Source organism: Crinia signifera, chromosome 2, assembly GCF_055691185.1.
Source record: "Crinia signifera chromosome 2, ASM5569118v1, whole genome shotgun sequence".
In the NCBI taxonomy this organism is placed as follows: Eukaryota; Metazoa; Chordata; class Amphibia; order Anura; family Myobatrachidae; genus Crinia; species Crinia signifera.
The window spans coordinates 138,000,923-138,028,531 of NC_139218.1; the positions used below are offsets into that span (position 1 = coordinate 138,000,923).

Sequence of the window (27,609 nt, forward strand, 5' to 3'; positions counted from 1 at the left end):
TAACCCCCTCGCCGACAGCATTTAATACCTGCCACTGTGAGAAAATGCAACTTAATAAAGTCTTCACTAATAAACAACACTGTACAAAAGTGTTACGCAGGTGTGGAAAAAATGGTTCATAGTAACAATGCTTTAAAAAATAGAAGTCTTAATAGTTTTATTTTTATCAATTAACAAAATGAAAAGTGAATAAACAGTAGAGAGATCTAAATAAAATCAATATTCGATGTGACCACTATTTCCCTGCAAAACAGTATCATTTCTACTAGGTACACTTGCGCAAAGTCAGGAAGTTTGTAGGATTATGCGGCCTGATACAGATCCGATCGCACTGCCGGTAATTTGCGCGTCCAGCGTTCAGTTAAGATGCTGCCCCGCAGTGTAAAATCCCACATTGCGAAATGGAGGTGTATGGTACACATCAATTCACAGTCCTGCGAATATGTCCAAAACCCATCGTAACAGGCTCAAGATCAAATTATTTGGCCTCGTAGCCAGAGACTTACTCGGCGGTGCGATGGAAAAAGGCATATCCGCCACATGCGCCATATCCCAGTGTTTTTCTCAGTTTAGTAGAAACCAGTGTGACCCAGGTACACCCATATATTGTCTGGAGAAGTCTGCCCAGAAATTATCTTCATGGAAAAATTGCGGTCAAAAAGCCATACCTTCGACATGCAAATAATGCCTTGCAACTCATCTATGCATGAAAACATAGGAACCAGGGTATCGAAAAATGTCAGCAAGTGCCGTGGAATAAGGAGTCAAAATTCAAAAGATATTTGGCAGTAACAGAAGGCAGTTTGTTCACAGAAGGGCTGGAGTGCGGTACAATAATGAGTGCCTGGGCAACAATTATGCAGGATGGAAGTTCCATGCAGGTTTGGATCTGAATTTCAGCTAATATATTTGTGGATTTGGGTCCTAATCCAGCATGAATTGCTAATTAGAGTATTCGTAGTAGACTGCGAGGAGACAGCTAGCCGCCCAGACTTGCAAAATCACAACATAATTACAAATACATCGCTAATCACGATCCATTCACAAATCGATACGTAATTCCCTAAACATCCCAAAAAAGTTGCCGTCTGTAGGTCTGACGCTTTCTCTAATCTGCAACTGAGACAGTACTGACATCAGACCCTCCTCAAAAATGTCTGGGCAAGCCTGCGTTTCTTCAACCACACCCAGAAAATGGCAGTTTTCCATCCCCAAAAGCTGGCATTCTGCAAGTAAAGCGTGGACATCACTGCGTTTATGATCCACATGTATTTCCATTCACTATTTTCCCGCACGCATGTGCAATGCTTATGGTACTCATGCACAGTCCTTCGATAATAACTCGATTTGCAAATTCTCTATTTACCGATCCATGCTAAATTAGGCCATTGGTCAAGATTAATCAGTGCTGAGAAATACAAGGAGGTCCTTATCCAGAGGGCAATACCCTCAGGGAGGTGTCTTATTGGCTCCTAATTTATTCTGCAGCAGGACAACAACCCTAAACAAACAGCCAATTTCATTCAGAACAATCTTCAGTGCAAAATAGACCAGGGAGCAGTGGCGGTTTTTGACTATGGGCTGCAGAGCTGCAGCCCCCCCAGGTAGCATCTGCCACCGTGTGAAGCCAGATGCAGTCTGTGAGACTGCACTGGCTTCACTGTGACTGGCAGTGACTTCCTATTGGAAATCCGACTTGCTCACCTCTGTCACCAAGGCAGTCCAATTGGGAAGTGTTCCCTCCCTCTAAATAAAGGGTTCTGCGCATGTGCAGTACCGCTGATGATACTGCACATGTGCCGGACCCGGGCCATATACCATACTATGGGTCTGCTCCTGAAGCAGCACCATAGAGGCAGGGGCCACTGGCCGCACCGGAGGGCGTCATCGCAACCCCTCTCCTCTGCCAAGGTAGGAGCCGCTACTACCAAGGAGTCCTGGAAGTGATAAGGTCGACGCACAGCCCTGATCTCAACATCATGGAATCTGTGTGCAATTACTTGAAGAGACAGAAGGATTTCAGCAAGCCCATATGCACAGAAGATCTGTGCGAGTTCTTCAAGATGTTTGAAACAACTTCTCTCCCGAGTTCCTTCAAATATTGCGTACACGCATGCTTAGAATAATTGAGGCTGTTTTAGGCAAAGGGTGGTTGCATCAAATATTGATTTTAGATTTCTCTTCTGTTGATTCACTTATTTTGTTAATTGATAAAAATATTAAGGAATAGAAGTATAGACTGACAATAGAATGTATACATGCAGATTAAATAGTGACTGGAGTGAACACTACTGACTCATGTTATGTGTGTCCTTCTTTTGACGTTCACGTACAAGTGCACGATTCTCTGCATCTGTAAAAACACAGTGGAATCATTGCAGTATAAAAGCAGCATACACACTATAAATACAATAATAGTCATTTAAAAAGATGAAAAATGTGGCATCTTCCCGCAGCTTAACCCTACCCATGAGTGCCTAACCCTATCCCCTGTACACTGCCGCCTAAACCTTACCCCCTCGCAGTCCTCCCCCCCCCCCATCCCCTTCAAAGTACCTAATCCTAACACTCCCTTCTGCAGTCTAACCCAGAGTTATACTGGTGCACAGATATATAGCGACCAGTGTGCCCACCAGACTAAGGGCCCCATTTATCAATCCATCATTTGTGGCTATATCGGGTGTTTTGGGGGTTAGCCACAAATATTAAGTATCCCCCGAATGCATCAGGAGGGACCGCAGCAGGAATCTCCGATCAACATCGGTCAGCAGCGCATCGCATCCCTGGGCTACCGCCATTCTGTGATGCCGGTTGCCCATTGTAGCCTATGCAATGCTGCCGGGACAGTGCTGTCAGTGGGGTCGGTGGAGGGTCAGCGCTTACCGCGTATGTGCAGACCTCCTGGCGCCCGGCTCAACACATCGCAGGGACATCTCCTTTCGGTGCCCTGTCCCTGCAAGCGGGGGATTTTACAATGCGATCCTGGGAGGTAATATTCTGCCCAGATCGCATTGTAAATGCGATCAATGATAAATGGGCCCCTAACCTCCTTCAGCTGCAGACAAGTAAATAAGTGAAGGGATATGGGAAGATCTCCACCATCCTGGAATCCATTAACTTCGGGTAATCACATTGAGCAGTCACCAGATAATAGTACCTTGAACTATGGAATACAGATGTGTCCTCTATCTTGTTTCTATGCATACTCATCAGGGAAAGCTGCACTAAGTCGCACCTGCCACTTCCCCTATGTAAGCCAATGGATAGTGGGTGCATGCCTATGCACGCTCCAGCTGTACCATGCATGCCATGTTGCGGAGTAAGTGTGAGGACACAGCTGTACATTGTTTTCAATAGATATGGGAGAGCACTAAATGAAGGTCGACGTGGCTTAGGTCAACACATGAAATAGGTCAACGTGGCTGTTTGAAGAGGTTGTAAGGTCAACACAAGCATTAGATCGACATTGGAAAGCTCGACAGTCAAAAGGTCGATATGAGTTTTTCATGTTTTTGTCCAGCCGACAGGCGGTATTTCATGCCCTACCATCCACTAATGCATGGTGGGAGAATAAAATGGCGTGCTGGGCGTAGCAAGTCACCGTGCCCAAAGCACGGCGAGCGAGCCATGCGAGGGGCTGCGACACACTTGGACGTGTCCATGTCGACATTCGGAACAAAAACCCATGAACAAATCATGTCGACCTTTTGACTTTCGACATTTTCATTGTTGGCCTAATGCTTGTGTCAACCTTCCAACACTGTTGCCCTTAGCAATGCTGACCTATGTCATGTGTCAACCCAAGGACCCATACCCCTAAATGTCACCTAACGTCCCCATGCTGACATCTGCACATTATGGGTTAAATTGACCAAGATATGAGTTCTATTGAAGATGGGATTCTGCCCATAGCAACTAATCAGATTTCCTTCTAGGAGAGAAGAGAGAAATCTGATTGGTTGCTATGGGCAACATCCTATCATCAGTAGAACTCCTATCTGAGTAAATGCTATTTTTTCTAGAGTTGGGGGAATCTAATGCCTAGATCTCCCCTATCCTGGGTAAAAAAAAAGCCACATTCTCCACTATTTTCAAAACAGACTCTTGCCTTAAAAAGTAGAATGCATTCTTAAGGTGCCCATACACTGTACAATTATTGTATGCAATTTGGATTAGATTGCATACCTTTTGCAATGCAATGAGATGAGGTCTAATACAATAAGTATGTACTTATAATGTAAGTATGTAATAAGTATGTACTTATAGGCTGCAAAGATGAGACCTGCTACATCTGTACATACTTTTTGAGCTGTGCGATTGGATGTGTGCGCATCTTATCGCACCCGGCAATTGTACCATGTATGGGCACCTTTATATAATTTCTATTTTAATTTGTTTTAGCTATCTTATACTAATAAACACATACAATGTTTAGGCATAATATGGTAGCCTAACAAGGCATATTATTTTGAAAGCATATTGCATTAAAGGATGTGATCTCTGTTTTGACATTTTGGAAAAAGTGGATTAATGGTAAAGCAAGAGCAACAACATTTCTTTGCAGGGTTTAGGAGGAAAATATAGGCTCAGCACTGTGTGAGACAACATTCAGCGACACAGTGCCACACAGAACATGGATGCACTAGAATACATATTGGATCCAGGAAGCCCTCTTCCAGTAAGCGCATTATATGGCGTTTTGCTTACAATGTTGTGTTCCACAGACTAAACCCCCCAATAAAGGGAAAAGGGCAGATAACATAAAATGCAGCAAAAACAATTGTTGGTGTTTTACCTGATAATTCCCTTTTTACTGGTAGATCTGCAGGGCATGAATTGCTGGTAACACCTACAACAGTATCACTTAGATGTGAATCCTCACTGTACAGTCCCAAGTGACTACTGGAAAAAGGCAGCTAAAGAAAACAAGAGAATAAGTACAGGAGGTGTAATAACAAAGAGAGAAAAAGGAAACACTGGCAAATATTTACATAATAAACAGAATAGCAACAGTCACTACAGACACATGTAAAGTACTAGCAAGTGATTTACACAAACATACATACCGTATTTGGCATGGACAGAGCAGGTTCTGTGTACCCAAACATGTCATCTAGACCCATGATGCTATCAATCACATCATCCATCTGCAAAGTAACAGCAGTAAATGAGTTATGCCATATAAATCGCCAAATGGTTTTATTGCTCAGATGTTAGTAAATGTATGTACTATACATACTATCAAGAAGCTGGGTTCACACTAGATGATAGTTTGAATGATTTGCCCGGTACTAACGGATCGGAACAACAAATTGTTAAACTCTTTTAGTGTGTACGGGCTCAAAAGAGCCTGCAAAGCAGGAATATGCCGCTGTATGGAATATGACGGGCATAAAACAAGACAAGGGCCCTTATTCTGATTGATGCGTACTTTTCCGCATACTTTCGGATAGCGTCTTTACGGCGTCTGCGCATGCGTGGAGAACGCAACGCGCATGTGCCACGCATTGACTCCGTACCTGTTCGGCCAAATCCCGTACAAAACTGTGCACCGCAATCAGTCTGGAAATATGGGCGTATTATGGGCGTCATGCGGAATGACACATGGGCGTAGTTTAAAAGTGGTCAAAACTGGGAGGAAACATGGGCGGACACGGGGGAGTACACTTATGTTGGGGGGCGTGCATTCGGATAGCACTCCGAATGCACGCGAACAAAACCGATAGAAATGTGCGGTGTCCATAAGTCAAGTATTGCTTTGCGGAAACCACTCGGTCTTGCGGTAGGCGAACGGACCGCCTAATGACTACAAGCATTAACACCTGAACCCAATACAATCGACTCCTTTACTCATTACTCACTAATAGGACGCTTGTCAGTGCTTTAATTGAAACCATTGCACTTCAATTGCTGTAAGGGTTAATGTGTGCAATGCATGTGTTAGGCATGGTTGTAAGGATATATTGGCATATAATTGATTCCAATTCCAAATAAACATTTTTTTATGAGGATAGGTAATTGAATAAGTGGGTCATGTGATGTATTGCAGAATAGACATAATAGTGGGTAGTTTTGCGTAAATACACCGCTTCCGTGCGGACGGACCGCTTGCCATCCGTTCGGATGCGGTATTCCCGTGCATACTCTGTAATACCGTGCAGAATCTGAGTGTTTCCCCCGCACACGCATGGTTTGTATGTCGTCCGTAAACACGCCCTGTTCTTAAAGAGTGAGTCCGTCCGAATGCGGAGGACACGTGGGCGTTTCTACGGACGATGGCCGCACGCGGCAGCACAGCGTGGCGTGCGGACCGCACCGTAAGAATTCGGGAATATCCGCACCGATCAGAATAAGGGCCAAGGTAGCGTGTCTGTCCTCTCTCCCGCAGGAATCGGCCAGGCTTCAGCGAAAGAACATATCCCCCCTCCCAGTGTTCCCTCTAAGCTGTGCGCACGTGCGCGCGCACACAACTTGACGAGCGTGCGCACAGACATTACAACAGAGCGCACAAGGCAGCAGTGGTCCCTTTTTGCTGTTGTGGACTCAATTATTGTGTGTTTCACCTATTAACTACATTGTGTGCTGTGTTTTTAATGTTTAAATGTTTAATATCATTTTGAAGTAAAGTTAACACAAATGCTGAACATCATTTTCCAGTTATATATAAATGACGCACAAAATATTAAATTTCCTTCCAAAGTTGCACAGCCCAAATCTTTGGCCGCACACAGCCCTCGTAAAATTAGAGGGAACATTGCCCCCTCCCCTTAGACCCGCGCAAGATTACAGCTCCGCCCCTATTACACACCGCAGAAGTTCAAATTGCTGCCGCGGCGGGCCACGCTGTGTCCCTCCGCGGCTGGCTAGCGTAAAGCTCAGAGATTCCGCGCAGAGTGATCGGCGCACGCTACAAGGCGGCATCGCGTCTACCGGGGACAGAGACAGACAGACAGACCCGGAGCCTGCATCCCATGCAGGCGACTCCTCCAAGTGCCGTAGTTCAGGTCACTTCCACTCTGGCTCACCCCCATTTGTTCTATCCTCGCCCCCCATGTTCTGTCACTGTCCTCTCTGTGTTCTGTCACTCTATCACACCCCCTGTGTTCTGTCCCTACCTGTACCCTAGTGTCCTGTCACACACACCACCGTGTTCTGTAACTCTATTAAATGCTCTATGTGTTCTGTCACCAACCTTCTGTCAGTCAAACTCTGTGTTCTGTTACATCCCCCCCCCCCCTTGTCACTCTATCCTTCTCCCCCCTTCTGTATTCTGTCAGTGAACCCCCACCCCTCTGTGTTCTGTCACTTTCACCCCCCACCCCAGTGTGTTTTCTCACTCTGGGTAGGATGTTCTAACATCCGCTGCCCCTCTCTGCCACACATCGCCAGCTACCGCATGAATTCTAATAATCACATGCACTAACATATGCAATTAGTAAATGCAAAGGATGATAAGAGCTGTCCTTTGTGGTGCGGAGTGACGGCACCAGTCTCAAGGTACACTGGGAGGGATCTGCTGCAAAAGATGCCAACTCCATACCTCCCAACTTTGTGGTCGCTGCACCCGGGACACTGCTGATGCGTGCCGAAGGCGTGCCAAAATTTCCGGGGGGCATGCCCTAATTTCGGGGGTGTGGCCTATACGTGCAGCTCTCCCATGAGGCCACGCCCCTATTTTGCCGCTATGGGGGCATGACCCAGAGGCTCGGTGAGCCTCTAGCCATGCCCCCAGCCCCCTGGCTGCGGGAATAGACGCTGTGCGCATGCATTTTTGCCTTAGAGCACCCCCCCCCCCCCCATGTCACACCATTTCATTGAAGTAGTAACTGTTAATATTTCTGCTTTGCTGACAGAATGTGGGAATTCACAAATATTTCTCTTCTAATTCATTAATTGATGTGCTCAAAGACTTTAGTTTCTTTGGCAGTCCCCTGCACCCACAGAAGAGTGGGCAGACCTCCCGCAGACTGTCTGCTTCCTAGTGAAACATGCAAGATGAGATTTCACAGAGAATTTTGGGTTGGCAAGGAGGTGGTGGGGTTTAAGGTGTCATTTTGTGTCATCTAGCCCTGCTCTCTCTTCGCAGACCTGCAAATTACAGCCTATTGGTGAAGGCCTAGTGACTTTGGGAGAACCATGGATAGGAGGCAAAGACGGCAGTAAACTATGAGCAAGTGAAAATAGGGTGTGCAATACCCTTACAGGAATGAAAAAAAGGCAAACTTCACTGCACTAGTTAAATTTTCTATAAAAGTCAAAAAGCAGTTGTTTGTGTGCATTCATTTGCATCCATTATTTCTTGACACAGAGGAGATGTTGGCAAAATAATTTGAGAGTGATGCTGTAGAAGGGGGCCATCTGGTTGTTGCAGGCCAAGGTGGATAGGGGAGAGAGTAGGGATGGCCATCGTTGCCATTGCCATCGATGGCAATTCTGCAACAGGCCATCGATAGTGCTAAACTATGCAATGGATGACCATCGATATTTTTACATATCGATGGTCATCCAATGTGTTTGAATGATTGGTCTGTGGGCCAATCAAAACACGGGGGCGGGGCTTGGCGGGTGTCAGGGGGCGGGGCTATGCTCCGTGTCCCGGCACTTGGGGAAAAAAAAGAACATCGTTTTGCTGTTCCATCGATGGAGGGAAACCATCTGGTTCTCCCCCATAGATGGGAAAAGTATTTGACAGCGGCCAAGAACAATCGATGATTTCGAATCATCGATGGTCGATGGCCATCCCTAGGAGAGCGTAGAGCAGACCTGGCCTAAAGGGGGCATTAACCCCTTGGGTGGTATGCCCGGAAATTTCCAGGCATACCACAAATATGAAATAGGTGTGCACCACTGGCACAGCACCTCTTGAGCCCCCCGTCACATCCCCGAGCTCCCCCAATCACCTGTGCTCCGGCAATCATACGCTGGAGCTCTTCTAACCCCTGCCGCTCCTGCAGCCTCTAGCTGCCAGCCGCCTGTCATTTTGCAGCAGTGACGTAGGCGGCAGGCTCGGGGATGTTTGGGGCGGCTCGGGAGCACTCAGGAGTCCTCCCGAGCCATCGCGAAACATCCTTGAGCCTGCCGCCTGTGTGATGATTGACAGGCGGCTGGGGAGCTCCAGCGTACTAATGCCGGAGCGAAGGTGAGGGTGAGGGGGCTCCTAATGATCTGTGGTGGGTTTTGCTGGGGCAGGACAAACCTGACCTGGTAGGTTTGTCTTGCCCCAGCAAAACCCACCACTCAAGGGGGTTAACCAGTAGATCACAACAAACATAACAAATACAAACCTGTGTGAACTTCTAAGGACTCAGAAGCCCAGCTCCCGGTAATCCAGTGAGCTTTTTGTGTTTGCAATTAGTTGATACCTGTGACCATATTCATAGCTGCATGGATCTCCCCGATGTGTGCAGCAGTTTTATTCATAGAACAAACATTATACCCATGGCAGATTGGCCCTAATTACTGGGTTCATGACTGTTTGTTGCTGATTCGACCCGATAATAGGTGTTATCTGAAAAGGCTTACCAGGTCCAGCATCCAGTCATTAACGACCCGGTTCCCGTTCACACTGATGGAGGAGGCAGTGTTTTAAGCAGTGCCAGCTCCAAGCGCTGCCCCCTACCCTGCCCCTGATGACGTTGCTCCAACCCCGCATGGTGTCAGCGAACCGGCAATATTGCCAGGTCGCTGAAGGGGACAAAGTGCGCAAAATGACACCATGCAAATGATATCATCAATACAATATTCATAAAGTTTCGGCATATAGATGCTTGGGGTTGGGATTGTTTGGTCTACAACAACTAGGTCTACAAGCATTGGGTCGACACCACTAGGTCGATATGGGTTAATGTCAACATGGATCAAGGTCGACCTGGATCTAGCTCGAGGTGACATTAGGTCGACACAATCATTAGGTCGATGTGGGCTAGGTCGACAGTCAAACGACATGGGGTTTTTCGCAGTTTTTTTACCCGAATTTCGACATGGACAGAGTTTGAAGTGCACCGCATCCCCTCGCATCGCTCTGGGCACGGTGCCTCGCTACACTCGGCACACTATTTTATTCTCCCACCACGCCCTAGTGGATGGGAGGGCATGAAATACCACCGGTCGGCACATGTCTGCTCAAAAAACAGTGATAAAAAACCACAGGTCGACCTTTTGACTATCGACCTAGCCCATGTCGACCTAATGCTTGTGAAGACCTAATGTCACGTCGACCAAGACCCATGTCGACCTAGTTGTTATAGACCTAATGACCGTATCCCGATGCTTGTAGATCGTCAGTAAGCAAGTAAAGAAAAAGTAGATCCCAGGTCTCAAAAGTCCGGCCACCCCTGGAGTAGAATATCCAGTGAGGAGGACAGGATAGTGGGGTTGAGTCTTGACATTGCATCTGAATATCACAAAATAAATATGCAGGAGCTCATTCTGACAAAATTAACCTTCAAATTTCAAGCATAAAGGCCCTTATTCTGGTTCGCTCACAAAGGCAAATTCCTTCTCAAATGGACAAAACCATGTGCAATGCATGGGGGGGGGGGGGGCAGATGTAACTTGTGCAGAGAGAATTCCATTTGGGTGGGGGTTTACTTCAAAGTGATATCTATATTGCAGTGTAAAAATAATAGCAGTCAGTATTTTCCCTGCACAGAAACAAAATAATACCCCTTTTAGACATTTTACCCAGGAATTACCTGGAATTTTGACTGCCAGGTCATTTTCCCGGGTGCAGCCTGCACCCTTTCACACTTACAGCAGCAAATTACCGGGTGAAGCAGTTCTACCTGGTAATTTGCTAAAAAAACGGAAAAAAACAACAACAGGTTTTTCTTATGTCTTAAAGGGTCAACCTGGGTTGCAAATCCCAGGTCCTCAACCCAGGTAAAAAGAAGGGTCGGAGACCCGGGTTTTAACAACCTGGTTGACCCTTTCAGACATACCAAATTTCAGGGTTGATGCGTGTTCATGTTACATCTGCCCCACCTGCAGTACACATGGTCCATTTGAGAAGGAATTTGCCTTTGCGAGTGAACCAGAATAAGGGCCGACATGCACCCTGAAAAAAGGAATACCGTTTTTCACTTGCAGGGTTGCCTGTACATGCAAGATGCATCCAGCTCAGAAAAATTATAATATGCTAAAGTGATCGCAAATATGCTCCATACGACATGCTGTCAATAGTATAGCTACAATAGTAAGCCTGCAGTACAGTACTGAAAATGTTACATAGCGTTCTGCTTCGAGAGGGTTTAAAATTGTGCCAAAACAGCTTTAATCAATGGGACCAAGCACAAGTATATAGTTATAAGTAATTCTGCAGTATCTCCCCAGCCAATCACCGCTCAGTCACTGTGCAGTATATCCCCAGCCAATCACTGTAGGTGTGGAGCATGCACTCTCTTGCATCTGTCCACACAAAGCCACACACAGCAAAAAGAGCAGTCAGATGTTTGCCCAACTGTGAGTGGCTGCATCTCTAGTGCAGCCGCTATATTCTTTCCTTCATCTGCATGGTAACGAAATGCTCACAGTACATATATGTACACATTTTTTTCTAAAATATATGTTTTAATCTATTAAATTTGGAGGAAGTGATGCTTTGGTATCAGCATTAGATCTTTGAGTAACATATTGCCACAACTTTTCTTTAATATAATTTTATCTTTTGATTTGCTACCTATTAAATAGACCATTTACGGTAGCGATATATTGCACCACCTTCTCTTATTATATTTCATATTGGTTTCGGGGGTAAACCCAGGTGTGAGGTAGTGCTGATTACATCCAGTGAAGCCCCATTGTCTATTCCCTATAATTGCACGTCAATATTGGCTCTATGTGTGCATGACTGAGGGAGATGGTTGTGGCTGTACCATAAGTGAAGGAGACGATTGTGTCTGTCTGCGCTTGAAATGAAGAGATGGATGTGTGTACTGTGTTGATGATTGTTTGTTTGTGACTAGACGGAGGGGGATAAATGTATGTCACATCAGTACATAGCTGAGGCGACGGAGTGTGGGTTGTTACTGTGCTGAATAATGCGGGATTTGTCTGTGATTGTCCTTTCAGTAAATTGCTTTGGTGTCTGTTCTGTGGGAGGACAGTGTGTGTTGTGCCTGCATAAATAAAGGTGAGAGTGTGTGTTACATTTACGGATTGATGTAATGGGGCCTACAAACATAGCGATATATATTCATTTTGTAAGCAATCTCACTAGATCGCTTACAAAATGCCCCAACATCACTCCATGTGTAGGGGGGGCGATAGCGGAGCACGGCCCCGGGTGTTGCTATTACCTGGTGATTAATATCCACTATGCTGGATATTAATCGGTGAGGGCCCTGGCCCTGACAGATCGCTCAGCACACAGCTGTGTGCTGAGCGATCATGCTAAAGCATTCTGAGCGATCTAGCATCACTCAGAACGCTTCAGCATCGCTACGTGTTTAAGACTGGACAGGGTTAATAATAAATAAACCATTGTCAGGTGAAAGGAAATGAAAACATAGAAGTATTAATTAAGTTTAAAAAAAATCACATAGTCACTACCCTTTCAAAACTAAACAGAAATATGCTTTAATGCCGCAGGTAGAATGCAAATAATAATGTAACGATATATTGTACATAAATTGCAACAGCCACATAATGGTATTCATATCAATTGGAGTATGCAGATGCATTTAGCCAATAAAATCATCATTACCAGTTTGCATTTTGTACCAGGGATCGAGTACCTGCGAGTCATGTGCCTCCAAACAGGTATGTTTGTATATTTCTTGTGGTAAGCATGGAATACATTTCAACCTTGCTTCATTTTGCCATCTTGCTTTATCTAGGCTTATACACTCCCACACTAAGGTCAACAACACTTAGAATGGGGCGAATTCGGCCCAGTTACAATGTTTGGGAATCTGTGTATGCGCAACCGCGTATTTGCACATGTGCTGACCCAGGTAACGAACGGCTTCAATGCGGGGAGGATAAAAGGAAGTAAAATCTTACTTTTATCTATGAAGGGGAAGAAAAATCATTTGATGGTGAGCGACTATCGAATGTTTTTCTTCAGTTAGAGGGGATGTGTTATCTTACACATCTCCTCGCATCATTCCGAAGGGAGTTGGTGGCAGGGAGGGGGACAGGCATTCAGCTGTGCGGTATTAAGCTGCTTGGTAAGCAGTGAGCAACTGTTGCTTAATGAGCGGTAATGAATCACCCCCTAAGTGCCATGGGATGTGAATACAAGATGTGACTCAATAGGCTAAGGATTTACAATGACCAGATAACCAACAAATATCAAGGATTTATCCCAGGATAAAAGTACAGAATGCACTACAGTCAGTCTTCATATACAGACTATGGGGTGTATTCAATACGGAGGCGAGCGGGGTTTGTACGGCGAGGATGGCTTCTTTTGGCAAGGAAAAGCCATCCTCAACGTCCAACCCCCTTTGCCGTATAGGATGTTTGGGAGAATTCTCCTTAAACGGCGAGGTTCACTGCAAATGCAGCGAGCCCTCTGTGATTTGTGGAGAGCCCCGCCATTTTGATGGCCACACTTGCCGTTTCCATCTCGCTGAAAGGAACCAGCGAGGTGGAAAAGGCAAGTAAAGGGGAAGGCATTGAATAATCGTACGGTGAGCTATCGGCACTGCTTCGTCGGGCACTGCCCGTCAGGGGCTCGCGGACGGCATTGAATATGCCTCTATAGCTTTTGTGATAATAGGACCTGATGAGTGTGGACTTCTTTACTCCCATTACCCTGATAGGGGGACAGGTCTCTCTACCCAACTATTTGGGCATATAATTATCAGGTGCGGATTATTAGGTCAAAGGATTCTAGGTCAACGGTCAATAGTTTGACCACTATTGGTCGTCAGGCAATAGGTCGACACATGAAAACAGTGGACATGGTGTAATTTCGACTATCGCAAAAGGTCGACATGAAAATGGTCGGCTGAGTTTTTACACTTTGATTATGACGGTCAGTTTAAAAAAAAAATCCAGAAAACTCATGTTGACCTTTTCATGTGTCAACCATTAGCATGTCAGACTTTTGTCAATGTCAACTTATTGCATGTCGACTTTTTCATGTGTATCTACTGCATGTTGACTAATAGTGGTCGACCTAGTCACTGTCAACTGGAACCAATAATTATCAATGCTGTACACAATGATGATCAGGTCAGCTATATCTTCCTTGTACTGGTGCAGCGATTCCCAAACTTTCTTGAACTAGGGCACCCTAGAAAATCAGCATTTTGTTTATGGCACCCCTATGATAATAATTCTTAATTTAATATTTTTTTGAAAAATGTATAATAAAGTAAATTGTGCCTGGACGCGATTTTTTAATTGTCGGGGAAAAGGCTAAAAATAGCCCTGAAATCGCGTCGGTCGCATCCATCGCATACCTTAACTTAAGGTATGCGATGACCCGCGACGGGCGCCGTGCTAGGAAACAAGTACCGTCAAAACTATTAGTTTTGTTTCCTGTAATAAACTGCAGGTGTGTAGTTACTATATGCCATACTAAAGATACTTGAAATATGAAGAATAAAAGCAAATGGAATGGATCATCTTATTTTTATTTAGTCTTGTAATGTAATTTATTTAGTCTTGTCATGCTTTCTCATTGAAGCTTCTTCAGGACAGACCATTATATATGGGATTAACCCTGCATCACTAAGTGAGCGCTTCCGAAATAGATGCAGGCACCACAGTAATCGCCTTATAAATACTGTAAGCTATACCCACTCACAAAGCGAACAAAAGAACAATATACCGTAAATGATACACATAATCATATTTTCATTCTATCACAATTCTATTACAAATCATGTTGAATATTTTGCTGGAATCTATTGTAGTGACAAACCACCATGTTTTAAGTTGTAGAAATAAAAGATTATATTTTATATTATAATTATCAACAAGGCACCACCCACGAGGAGTCTCTTCTTTTATCTATAGTATGCTGTGTAGATCGCATTGCTCTTTTTTTGGCCTTCATTAAGCCTGCTAACATGTTCCTTTCAAGCAATTTATCCAGAAATAAATCAGGATTACAGGTGCACAAAATCCTAGTTCCAACTTGGTTCCCTTTTAAAAAGTCCTTACCACATATGCTTCCTGGTAATCTTATGGCTTCGGTTATAGCTTTGATGGAACCACCCATCAAATAAATAACTCTGCCTGGCCCATGAACTGTGCTTGTTTGAATTCACACAAGATACGCCAACCAAACAGAAGTGTTTTCTCATTTCCTACGGTAGTTATTTAGACTTTTTTCACTGTTTCCCTCTCCAAAGAAAAGGCTGCAGAATGACTAATGGTCATTAACGCGGTATCTAATTAGTGGCCTTCCCAAAAACACATGGGATCGTGGACTTATCCCCGATCCCAATGTGTTATCACAGGTCCCAGCAGATGCTTATAAGGGATAATGATTTGCGTGCCTCAGGCATGTGTAGTAGAATACCTGATAACAGCAGGTATCGGGAGAAGGGACACCGGTATTGGGGCTTATAGGATAGCCCAGGCCAAACCTATTAGCAGTGGTGGATCACCGCTGCTAATAGGATATCCACCGTAGAAGGTTTTCCTTTTTTTTTTGTTCTTCCAGTCTGAGGGAAGTTGTTGCACTGCAGCTGTTCCCATATGAGCATATTACTCCTCATAGTTGGTAACCTTTCAAACCACCTTTGAAATTGGCATACAATATGTTGAGCTATACATTTAGCTTGTATAGGTGGGTTCACTGTGGTAAGAGATATCCCGCACTCCTTTTGGTCCATTGCCCACTTCAATATCGTCTCCTAATTGCAGCCAGGCTACTTCTCCGTATCATCCATCATATTTAGGTCTCATCCTTTTCTTGTTTCCAGCATCTAGCTCATCAGTGAAAATGTTTATGTTCACATGCTGCTGCTGCTCTGTTTGCAGTCTCCTCAGCTCTTTTTATTGCAATAAAATAAAAACTAGCGGTGTAGCGGTTATGCTTTTGTGGTTCAGCTTTTGCTAGTCACAACAACTGACCCATCAATCCATTGAAGCAAATAAATCTCATCATTGATAACAAATCTGTTTGAAGCACACATCTGTCCATACAAGTTTTTAAACCCACTTACACAGCTATGACACTCCATAACGTGCCCATGAGATGGCTTGTTTTGTTACCTTCATGCCAGCGATCAGTCACTGTTCAGAAACGTCAATGGTTTTGCATTGATAGTGCTTATGGCAGCGACTCAGTCTCTGCATAGTCATGGAAACATATGAGCCTAAGGGGTTTTAGGATTTTTTTACACATGTGCAAAGATCATACAAAATTCTGTGTTCATTTGTTATACCCCCTATTTTATAATTATCTTCCAACAACATTCATTTTATTTCACTTATTTGTTATAATACGTTTTCTAACACAACTCCCGATTACTTATTCTAGTGATGGCTAGCCTTGACACTCCAGCTGTTGTTGAACTACACATCCCAGCATGCCCTGCATCAGTTTTACTATTTGGCCATGCTTAAACTGATGCAGGGCATGCTGGGATGTGTAGTTCAACAACAGCTGGAGTGTCAAGGTTAGCCATCACTGTCTAGGCCCTCAAACAACTTTTCTCCAATAACCCTTGACTAAACCCTTTCCCTGAGTTGATTATTTTACACACTGCTTCTAATGTCTACCTCCGTCAGTACCAGGAAGCATATAGTCACTGCCTAGCAGGCAGGCGAACGCTGCCACTCCGCCGAACAGAGCAAATCCCTGCACTAGCATGCGAGCGGATGTGTACGCTTACTCATCTGCTCGCATGCGGACGCACAGAGGAGAAATCATTCGATGGTCACTCACCATCAACAAATTTCTTCAGCCTTCGCTCTGAAAAGTAAGTTTATACTTACTTTTTAGATGCTCGCTATCCGCCGAATTGGGGCGGGTGCTGGCGTCATGTGACATCAGCCGCCCACCCATGCATGAGCATGCTTGCATTCGCAGGGGTATGCCCAGCATTTCCATGGGTGCGCCCACTATTTTTGTGGGTGGTCCCCTGCATCCGCCTCCTGCCCACCCCTTTTCTGCCCACCATTGAGCGAGCACCCCGGCGAGTGTGAAACTCCTTTCATATTCATGCAACTGCAAACTCCCACCATCGGGGCGAATTTGGACTTGAGCGATCAGGTCTGAATCATCACCCAAGTTTAAAACCTCACCCTGCACGCACACCAAAAAGTAATTTAGAGAGGATCAAATCCAGCTAGCATATAATAGAAACATGACAAAGAAGAAAAATAAATAGTTTCCTACTGTGTTGAGCTATATTCTTTCGTTAAACGAGGCACCTGCATCATTTTCATGAATTAATTTAAAGGTAATTGCAAGAGTAAATTAAGTTTGGTAGCAGTGCATTGTGTAAGAATGCAAGGTGTCGGAGTACACTCACTTCTCTTTCCGTGTTGGTGCACAAGTTCATTCTGGCCATGGGGCTGTTAGGAGCACTGTTTCCTGTCGAAGATGAAAGGCGCGCTGCCCGGTGTGCAGGAGATGTAGGAGCAGGTGGAGGCTTTGGCGACAGCCTGAGAGGACTAATGTGAGAAGCAAATTTGTTCCCGAAAGTGTCAGACAGGTAATCTCGAACTTTCTTGTCTCGGGACTGCTGTATGTGGTAAGTTGTTGGATTCTCAAGGTGCGTCTGAACCTGGAAAAAAAAATCAGATTTAGAATCTTAAACAAAGCTCAGGATGTGTACAATAACCGTAAAGTACAGTAAGAACTGTAAAGAAGTATATACTGTACATTTTAGAAGTCATGTAGTATTATAGATTTGCTTTATGTTCCCAACTAGTGAAATGGCCGATGTCGAATACTTTTGCTATCGATTGGGGGAGAACCAGATGGTTTCCCTCCATCGATGGAACAGCAACGATGTTTTGCTTTTTTTTCTTCAAAGTGCCGGGACATGGAGCATAGCGCCCCCCCCCCCCCCCCCCCATGTTTTGATTGGCCCAAAGGCCAATCAATCAAACACAATGGATGACCATCGATATGTAAAAATATTGATGGTCATCCATTGCATAGTTAAGCACTATCGATGGCCAGTTGCAGTATTGCTATCCATGGCAATGGCAACAATGGCCATCCCTAATTACAAAGTTGCTGTTCTACTTGTAGAATTGTATTTACCCCTCTTTGAGCTTTTGGTTACTTATAATATCCTTACAATTTACAATAAGGCATACTAGATTAATTACAGTGTTCTCCTGTAATGTGAAGCCTTCTAGAGTCGCATAGAGATAATGGTTACCTTCAGGACCTCCATGGGGACTGGTGGTGGTGCTTGATAGGAAGCAGGGGTGCTGATTGCAGGTGATGCATTGGAAGGCATGATGTGCTGCTGTTGCAGGAAATGTTGCTGATGTTGCATCTGCATTCGTTCACGTTGCTCTTCTTGCTGAGCCTGCTCCCTCATCAGCTGCATACGTAGTCCAATGCGGGATGCCATGATTGCAGAAAGACGACACCTCGTTCTAAAACCCTACAATAAAAATGATATCTTAAAATACCTTTTTGTAAATTAAAATGTTTCAACTTACTGTACATACATGAATAAACCAATTGTAGAAATAACCCCTTTTTAAAAAATGGCTTAATAATGACAAAATTATTTGTCCACCCTGATACACTCCTAATTTATGTACTTGAAGGGAAAAGGGGAGGGGGTGGTGACCGGTGCACAAGAGATAACAATTTGTTTAAATTTTTATGAAGAGAAATAGAAAAGATCCACAATCGAGAATAATTAGAGGGGATAGTTAGTCTCCCTATTCTTCACAATTTTTCGGGTGGAGGTGCGCCCTGGAGAGTAAATGGGTTACTAGAAAAGGAAGAGAAAAGACTCTCTCTTTGTTGGGGCACTCTTGGATTATTAAGATTTAAACAGTAATAATAGTCTCACATATATAGGTATTGAGTGAACCACACAGACCACTTGCCAATATGTGGCCCAAAAATAGAAAGAGTGGCCGGCTGAAAATGCTAGATAACAAAGTATTTAGGAGAACAGAGCTGCGGTACCCATGAACGGGGCTGTCTCCGAGTCCTATTTGTGAGAATGTTGCTAATATTAAAATATAGCTTTTAATGAAAAACTCTTAAAATATACTAGACAAACATGTAGACAAGACAAGGACATATATACGTGTAAGCAAACATTTGTGCAGCAGGGTATTACAGTGCAGCACAGTCTGATACCGCTATTGGTAACAGTACACAATTTAGCTCCTGTGTTGTGACTTTCTACATGCGTAGTTAAGTTATTGCAACAAAATTACTGTATGCAGTAAGGTCTGGATGGGTGGAAATACACCCGTCACATTTACACACAGGAAATGTTCCTTTACCTCAGTGATCGGTTACTGCCACAAATGGCCAATTCTCACACGCTGCAAAATTCAGGTATCAATATTTAGAACATACAACACATAACTGCCACAAAGGGCCAATCAGAACTTCTTTACACGTTGTGGTCCTATTGCTGCCACGGCGGGCATGAGAATTCGCTAAAGAATTTTTAAAAAACCTCAATCCAGCAGAGCAGTCAAAATATGTAGCAATACGTGCATGCAGTACAGACTATTAACATTCAGACTTCACTGCCGCTGATACACAATTCTAAACACCGGTCACAACACAGGAGCTAAATTGTGTACTGTTACCAATAGCGGTATCAGACTGTGCTGCACTGTAATACCCTGCTGCACAAATGTTTGCTTACACGTATATATGTCCTTGTCTTGTCTACATGTTTGTCTAGTATATTTTAAGAGTTTTTCATTAAAAGCTATATTTTAATATTAGCAACATTCTCACAAATAGGACTCGGAGACAGCCCCGTTCATGGGTACCGCAGCTCTGTTCTCCTAAATACTTTGTTATCTAGCATTTTCAGCCGGCCACTCTTTCTATTTTTGGGCCACATATTGGCAAGTGGTCTGTGTGGTTCACTCAATACCTATATATGTGAGACTATTATTACTGTTTAAATCTTAATAATCCAAGAGTGCCCCAACAAAGAGAGAGTCTTTTCTCTTCCTTTTCTAACACTCCTAATTTAATTAGACATGATTTCCATTATGGCACAGCGAGTGTTAATGTCCTCTCGTCCCTCATTACCCACATTAAGCTGCATTTAAATCAGAATCATCGGTGCTGCTAAGTGCTGCAGTATGAACTGGGCATTCGGGGACTGGTGCAGTTCTACGTGGCTGCAGTGTTCTCTTGGAGGGGGTCAATACTCTAAGCCTATTTCCTGTATCTTTTTAGCGAAAGCTTTCTGCTCAAATACATAATTGACTCAGTGTTGCTAAGGCCATAGGGAGGATGAAGTGAGTGGGCCTCCCTCCCTACGGCCAAGGAATGCCTGTGTTTCCTGGGGCACTCAAAGAAAAAATGGTGGCTTACCACCCCCCAAATGCCAGCAGGGTGTCACTCACCTTATGCACAGCGTACCGTGCGCATGCACGGTCATACAATAACCGCTTGTGCTGTTAATTTGCAGCACAGCAAACATGTCTGATATCGGACCCCACGTGCTGGAGTGATATCTCCAGCACAAGTTGGACCTAGAACTCCCTCTTGTTCACTATGTAGCAGTACCAGTCTCTGAGCTTCCCCCTGCAAGTTCTTTAGTGTCGCTAATCTAATCAACAGTGAATTATTAGTTTCATCCAGAGTAGTAATTGTAGTAGTAACCCTCTCACTCTTCATCACTTTACTTGAAATGTTCCAAATTTATCATTACAGTACAGCTGGGTACACACTAAATGATAATGGAAATGATTTTGAATATTCTGACGGGTAGAAACAACAAAATCTTCATATCATCTAGTGTTTACGCACTGATGATGCGTTCTCCAGTGTGTTGTCAACTACATTCTCAGTCATCTGTACATGTAAGGTGATGGAGGACATTGGCCTTCGGAATGCAGCATTGTCCCCCATACTCCGCTCCATTGCTGTAGGCACCGGCAAATGTGTATGCCCTTGCTGATGCACTACTTCCCATTTGCTTGATCTCTGGATAGTGTGACACACTAACCCTACCATGCATTCCACTGGATGTCCAGGAATAAGCCTCAGGTCACAATTCTGTGAACGGATGTGGTATAGAGATCCGACAGTCAGGATCCAGACAGTCATTAGCCCGACGTCGGGATCCCGAATAGCCGGACTCAGACAGCATGGTGAGCGTAACAAAGCCCCTTGCGGGCACAGTGGCGAGCGCAGCAAACCACCTATTTTATTCTCCCTCTATGAGGGAAAATAGCAGGTGGCCGTTGGGAACCCGATGTAAATGCCTGTCGGGATCTCGACTGCCGGGACCCCGTCCGGCACCCCTGTGAACATTTCACAAGTACCACTACCTTAGGGTGCTTATGAGGACTTTCTGACAAGAGATGTTCTTCCTCTTCAACCTATGCTGGGTGGTCCCCCTTTCAACTATTTTGGGCACCACTAGTTCTAGCACAGAGGGACACACAGTTCATCAGCTATTCCTTCTGTAAGGCACATAGTAATTGCAATAGAAGATTTCTTTATTGGGCCAACATACTGTCAAAATTGCACTCCACAGACTTAATCACACATTTACTGTATCTATATCTAGCTCAACAGATGCAGACATACTGTAGCATCTTACGTTGGGTTTGTTATGCTGTGGAATCTTCACTGTATGTTTAATTAGACCTCTTTCCACATCAGTAGCAAGTACAGAGTGAGATGATTAAGCATTGCAAGTCACAAAAGATGCCCACTTTATTCCTATATACATACACCTCAAAGCATTGCTCAGAAATAGAAAACAGTTCAGCCCTGTCGTATTCATTATTGCCATTTTCAAATGCATCATCAATTATTTCATTATTAGTATTGCTTGTGGCATATAAAACACTTTCCATGTCTTCCAAATGAACCAGGTGGAGGTTCCAGGTAAGGGTAAAATCTTTTTGTGCGGGCATATCTCCTCTCCACCTGGCAGCACCAGCCTTCCTAGTCACTGGTGCGTAGTGGGCGGCATATGGTATATAACTGCAATATGTGCTGCCACCACTGCTGTCACTCAATCCAGAACAAGCTGCCTTACTTCAATAGGGCAAATATGCAGGGATAGATCTTTCATTATTAGGTCCTTTAGACCTTGAAAAGGTATTTACAGCAAGTCCTTTCACCCATTGATGCAGTATGATCCTCAGATTATCCACAAAATAACAATAGAGGTCGGTAGAAGTGTGAAGTCCTAAACCTTTGTCTATAAATCTTTGCACTTAGATAAAATGTCATAATTAAGGCCTGCTTTACAGACTCATAATTGCCATCACTTCCCTGGGAAGATATCAGGCCCATTACCGCTGGGGGGCAACTGAAATTTCCATCAAGTCATTTTAAATCCGTGCAGGAAAATATCCAAGTTGTTATCCTCAGACATAGAAGGGAAATACTCATAAAAAACGAAACTGAGTTCACATTGCTGTTAGGGATCGCTTCTCCTTTACAGAGTTCTGAGTTCCTAATCAGAATCTAAGTTTGCTCTATTGTTTTCCACAAAAAATAAATGTCCATCACAAACACCTCCTGCTACCTCTGTTCTTGGACTAGTCCTCCGCGATCATGATGCTCTGCAACATATTGTACCAGCTCATGAATCAGTCTCTCCTTAATATGAAAAGGTCAATCAGTACCTCTTTGTCTGATCACTTGTAAACAGCTGTCGTCTGTCTCGAATGACTTGTTAAATAAAAAGATAGAAGAGAGGAAAAATGGGAAGGGGAGGGCATTGCATCAAATAAAAATCTCTTATTCTACTAGCTGCCAACCACTTATGTCAGGGAGTTTGCCCTTACTATGGTAACACTGACCACGTGGCTTATTCTGGCCGTGTGGCAAGGCAAGAAATGGATATGCCTGTCATACAACAGAAGGCTTCCATACTTTTCCCTTTGGCATCGTGATATAATGACCATGACTGACTGGCTTGTTAATGTAATCAGGGCTGTGCCACAATTGTAACTTTTAACCTATGTAAAACTGTAAATAAATTTTCCCTGTGTAACATTTACAGGAAAGTTGATATTATATTAAACTAATTTTTTTAAGTAATAAAATGAATGTAATTAAAAGCGGTTTTGGATCAAAATCTCTCACTTTCTGATTCTCCCACCGAATTACATTTGGCCCCTAATTTCTTCCAATAAGTCCCAAATGCAACTAACCAGTAAACAAATATCTGGCATAATTCCATTTCTGAAGTTTCTCTCTACAGTAGTAGAGATATTACTTTTACATGAGAGAACACATTTTTTCAGAAAAAAAACTGATGGGTAAAATAGGTGGCTATTTGGATACCCCTCTGTTTTCGGAGACAGTAATATGCAAAACCTGTTTTCCAATCTCCTCTATCTGGGGAACATGGTCTGCACAGGTAATTTTTTCCTGCTCACAGGATCATAATGAATGTACATACTACACCAATCCCTTCTTAGGCTTCATAAGTGATTTACATACTGTACTAAAAAAAAAAAAAAAACTTTCATGTGCTCTACATTCAATAAACTTTAAAATTCCTTGACCTCCTGCCTTTTGTGGATGATGAATAATAAAAGGGCATTCAGTTTACATTTGAAAAAACAACTATATATTAACTGTTTTATTGTATTAATCATTTGAGCAATAATTTAATAATTTTTTAGCTTGTTATCTGGACGGAGCATAGGTTCCGGATATAAACCTAGCAAATACTGTACTCAGATACACATTGCAGATATGAATTGTAAGCTTGCAGCAGGGCCCTCTTACCTCCATGGGCAGTATTCAATGAGGCTGATTCGCCATGTTCTGTGGCAAATGTGTGCTATTTTCATGCTCTAAGGTGAATTTTTTTACTGAAAAACTGATTCGCCCTATTCAACATGCACTATTCCCCGAAGGCGAACAGTGAATGATGGACAATTCGTCGTCTGATAGTCACCGTAATTCGCTGTGGTTTTTCACCATGTGTCACCGTGTAGCAATCGCCATCTTTTTAAGGTGAACTGAACTGTGATCTTTTAAAATAAAGTTTTTTATTTATTATTTGGTGTAAAAAAAATCTGTATTTTTTTCATGTGCTTACTGCACATAAATATATTTAATATTTTATTTTTAAAAATAAAAATTCGCTGTCAGGGATACCGAGCCTCTGCTGCATTGAATCAGGAGGGCTGGCAGCAAATGCTCCAGCCCTCCGGAACACGGCAACTGTGCAGAGAATCCTGTTTAGCGATTATTCACATTGAATACTGCCCCATGTCTGTCTGTTGTTACTCAGTTTGTTTTATTACTGTCTACAATTGTAGAGCAACTTTGAGGGGAAAAGGGTATTGGGAGTAGACCAAGGCACAGGTTAGCGTGTATTATCTGTAACAGCAAAAAAGTATATATAATCCACAATGTTTAGGAAGAATAACTCGGGCTAGTGTACTAGCGTCCTTGCGGAACAATATAGGTAGTGGAGGTGCTCCCTGGAGAGTATTAATAGTATTTTAGAAGAAAAGAAGGGAAAGACTCTCTCTTTGTTGGGGCACTCTTATAATGAAATTTTAGATTTCAATTGATCAAAGTAGTATTAAAGTATAAGGAAGGGACACACACAAAGGCCCCCCCAAAAAGAAGAACGGTAAGTATTAATTTGGATAATTAGTGCGACAATCGCTTTACATATGTATATGAAAATTTTTAAAATTCTCTTTAATAGTATATTTATTAAAACTAAGCACTAAACACAGACAGACAAAAATACATGTAACATAGAACACTGATGGAGCTTTAATTGGGCTTTGATAGGTAGTGGTAATCAGAATAATTAATTTGATCGGTCCTACGAAGACAAAATATGTTATCTCTAGAAAAGAGAGTCTCTTCAAGGCTCAAGATCAGTATCACACTGAGGTCATAGTCCCCAATCTTGAACTACTTCCCAAAAATGAGCTCAAAAAATAGACGTTCTTAATAGGGATAAGTTTCAAACACACAGAAACAGTAAGAAAAGAAAAGAAGGATTAATGCTGTATTGTGCGGCTTATTGCAGTTAAAGTGACATAGAAAGTATATCTTAATCAAATGATGGGCTTCTGTGCTGGCCCAGGTGTCCACAATGGTGACACGCTATTATCTGGTATAGATTGTCACTTCTTAAATAGTGCCACAATGAACGTCTGCATCAAAACTGTTATTTCTGTATCATACTGTCTGATATACGTCCCTATTAAACAGTCAGTAAAATGTGTATCAAATTATACAGTAAATTAGTAATCACACATCAATCAAAGGATAGCGAAAATATAGTGTACATTTTTAAGTAAATACAATGGAAACACTGTCACCTCTCCCCTAGAGGGTAAGTATACTGATAGTAGAGAGGAAAAGTAAAAATGGAAGAAAAGAGAGAGAAAACCACAATGATGGGGGGCAAGAGATTATGTGGGAGTAGAAAAAGAGAAGAAAGAAAAAAGAGAGGAAAGGGGAGGAATGAGAAAGAGGAGTGTTGCCTCAAAGGTTGACAGTTCACCAACTTTGTATACCTATAGTGTGTCAGGAAGGATGAGTTCTCGCAAAGAGGTCTCCCTCAAATGTTACTTGTCACCACCTGATACACCAGCTGCCATCTGTAATTGATGGGCCTTTGAAGGTATTGTGGGAAGTCAGACCTATGCTCCCTGATTTTGCCCCCCAGGGCTGCTGCTGCCCAGCTATATATACCTATGACCAAAAGGGGGTACAACGATTTCTTTAGAGGGGTCTCCCCCTACTGTGTACTCAGTTGTACCTCAAATTGGTCGGCTTCCTTTAGCAGGTAATGCAAAAAAGGGCTTTTTGAGGTATTGCGGGTGAGCGAGTCCTATTGATAGGGGTTACAGGGAGAGAGGATGGCACAGAAAAGAAAGGAAAAGAAAAGAAGAATTGGGAGAAGAGCAGGAGAGCTGGAAGTACCTGAGAACGATTGTTACCTCAAAGGTGACAAATCACCAACTTTATATACCTACAGAAGGCCAGGAAAGGTGAGTTATCACAGTGAGGTCTCCCCCAAGTGTTACTCGTCACCACCTGGCCTACCAGCTGCCATCTAAGGACGATGGGCCTTATAGGTATTGTGGGCAGTCAAACCTATACTCCCTGACTTAACTCCAAAGGACTGCTGCTGCCCAGCTGTATATACCTATGACCATGAAGTAGTACAACGGTTTCCTTAGTGGGGTCTCCCCCTTCTTGTACTCAGTTATACTTCACCCTGGTCAGCTTCCTTCAGCAACTGGTGCAAGAAGGGCTTTACAGGTATTGCGGGTGAGCGAGTCCTGGTATTTAGGAGTTATAGGGAGAGAGGATAACAAAAAGAAAAAAGAGATATAGAAAATCTCCCAAGACAATAATGGATTGGGATGGTTTAAATTCCCCCGGTTAAGGTTAATATGGTTTTAAATGATGTGTTTCTCAGCTACCTAGCTGAGAGAGGTGTCTCAGGCGGTATTGTTTCTATATTTCAGAAAGAGGCAAAACAGCACAATATGAAAAGAAAATATGAGAAAAAATAATAATAATATATAATAATAAGTAATAAAAGAAAAAAGGGGTAAATAAGTTGGGGGAGAGGCACAGTGGATACCTATAGTTTCACCCCGGGGATCTGGTCCTAGATCTCCACCGGGTCTGCCGCTGTGACTGGAGGTATGTGAGTCCCTGCTGTCTCAGAATTTACTGATCTCAGGAATGCTGCCGTCAGGTCACTGTATTAGCGGCTACAGAGTCTCAGGATCGTGGTCTCTTTGATGTTATAGATCAGCCGCATAAGTATCAGGATTGGAAGACATCAAACAGATATGCCGGCCGTATTGTAAGTCAGCGTTCCTATCCGCCGCATAGATGTAGTGCTGTGAGTCGGCGTCTCTCATAACACGCCGGATATCTCAGTAAGAGTGTCAGCAGGCAAGCGGGCAAGTGCGCCGGAGTCACCTGTATGCTGTAAAACAGCGTTTCTGTCCAACGGGTGCCGCCGGTCTGCAAGTCTGTCACGAGCGGGATGCACGGGTGTCAATGTCAGGGGGCACTGGGTAGATGCGCTGGTGTCCCCTCTCTGCTGTAAATCAGCGTTGTTCTGTCCACACAAACGATCGTTTCGCCACTGGAGGCTTTCTCAATGTGTAACAGTGAATGAATGTGACGCCCTTAAGTAGCGTCTGGGTCTGTAATTAGTGCTGATTGATCTGCAGCCTAAGAGGGAGTAAAAATTCTCCTTGCTTGTAATGGTAATTGCGGTATGCATATCTATCAGATTACTATGTATGGGTTTATACTATGGAATGAAAATAGAAGAAATGTATAACATGATTATGGAATAATGTAAAGAAATCTGAACAGGGGAAAAGGTCAAATGTCAGAATGACGGGGATGCTACGCTCTGTAATTGGCCGTGCTAGGAGGAAAAACCGGTAATGGATGGAGAATACGGTTTCTTTCTGAGTAGGTCGAAATATAAATAAATAAATAAATAAATATAATAATAATAAGATGGAGAAAGGGGAAAA

The 27,609-nt window shown here is 43.4% G+C and overlaps 1 protein-coding gene across 2 annotated transcripts in view; it reads right to left on the reverse strand.

Annotated features, from left to right (window-relative positions):
- TFEB (transcription factor EB) overlaps nt 1–27,609 on the reverse strand; it is a 65,392-nt gene that overhangs the window by 8,409 nt on the left and 29,374 nt on the right. For both annotated transcript variants that reach the window (XM_083172953.1, XM_083172952.1), the window contains exons 2-6: nt 18,303–18,533; nt 17,442–17,696; nt 5,067–5,147; nt 4,796–4,916; nt 2,297–2,353 (exon numbers count right to left, since the gene is read on the reverse strand). In XM_083172953.1, coding sequence (XP_083029079.1) covers nt 2,297–2,353; nt 4,796–4,916; nt 5,067–5,147; nt 17,442–17,696; nt 18,303–18,500 — 712 coding nt within the window. In that variant the 5' untranslated portion in view covers nt 18,501–18,533. The remainder of the gene's footprint in view (nt 1–2,296; nt 2,354–4,795; nt 4,917–5,066; nt 5,148–17,441; nt 17,697–18,302; nt 18,534–27,609) is intronic.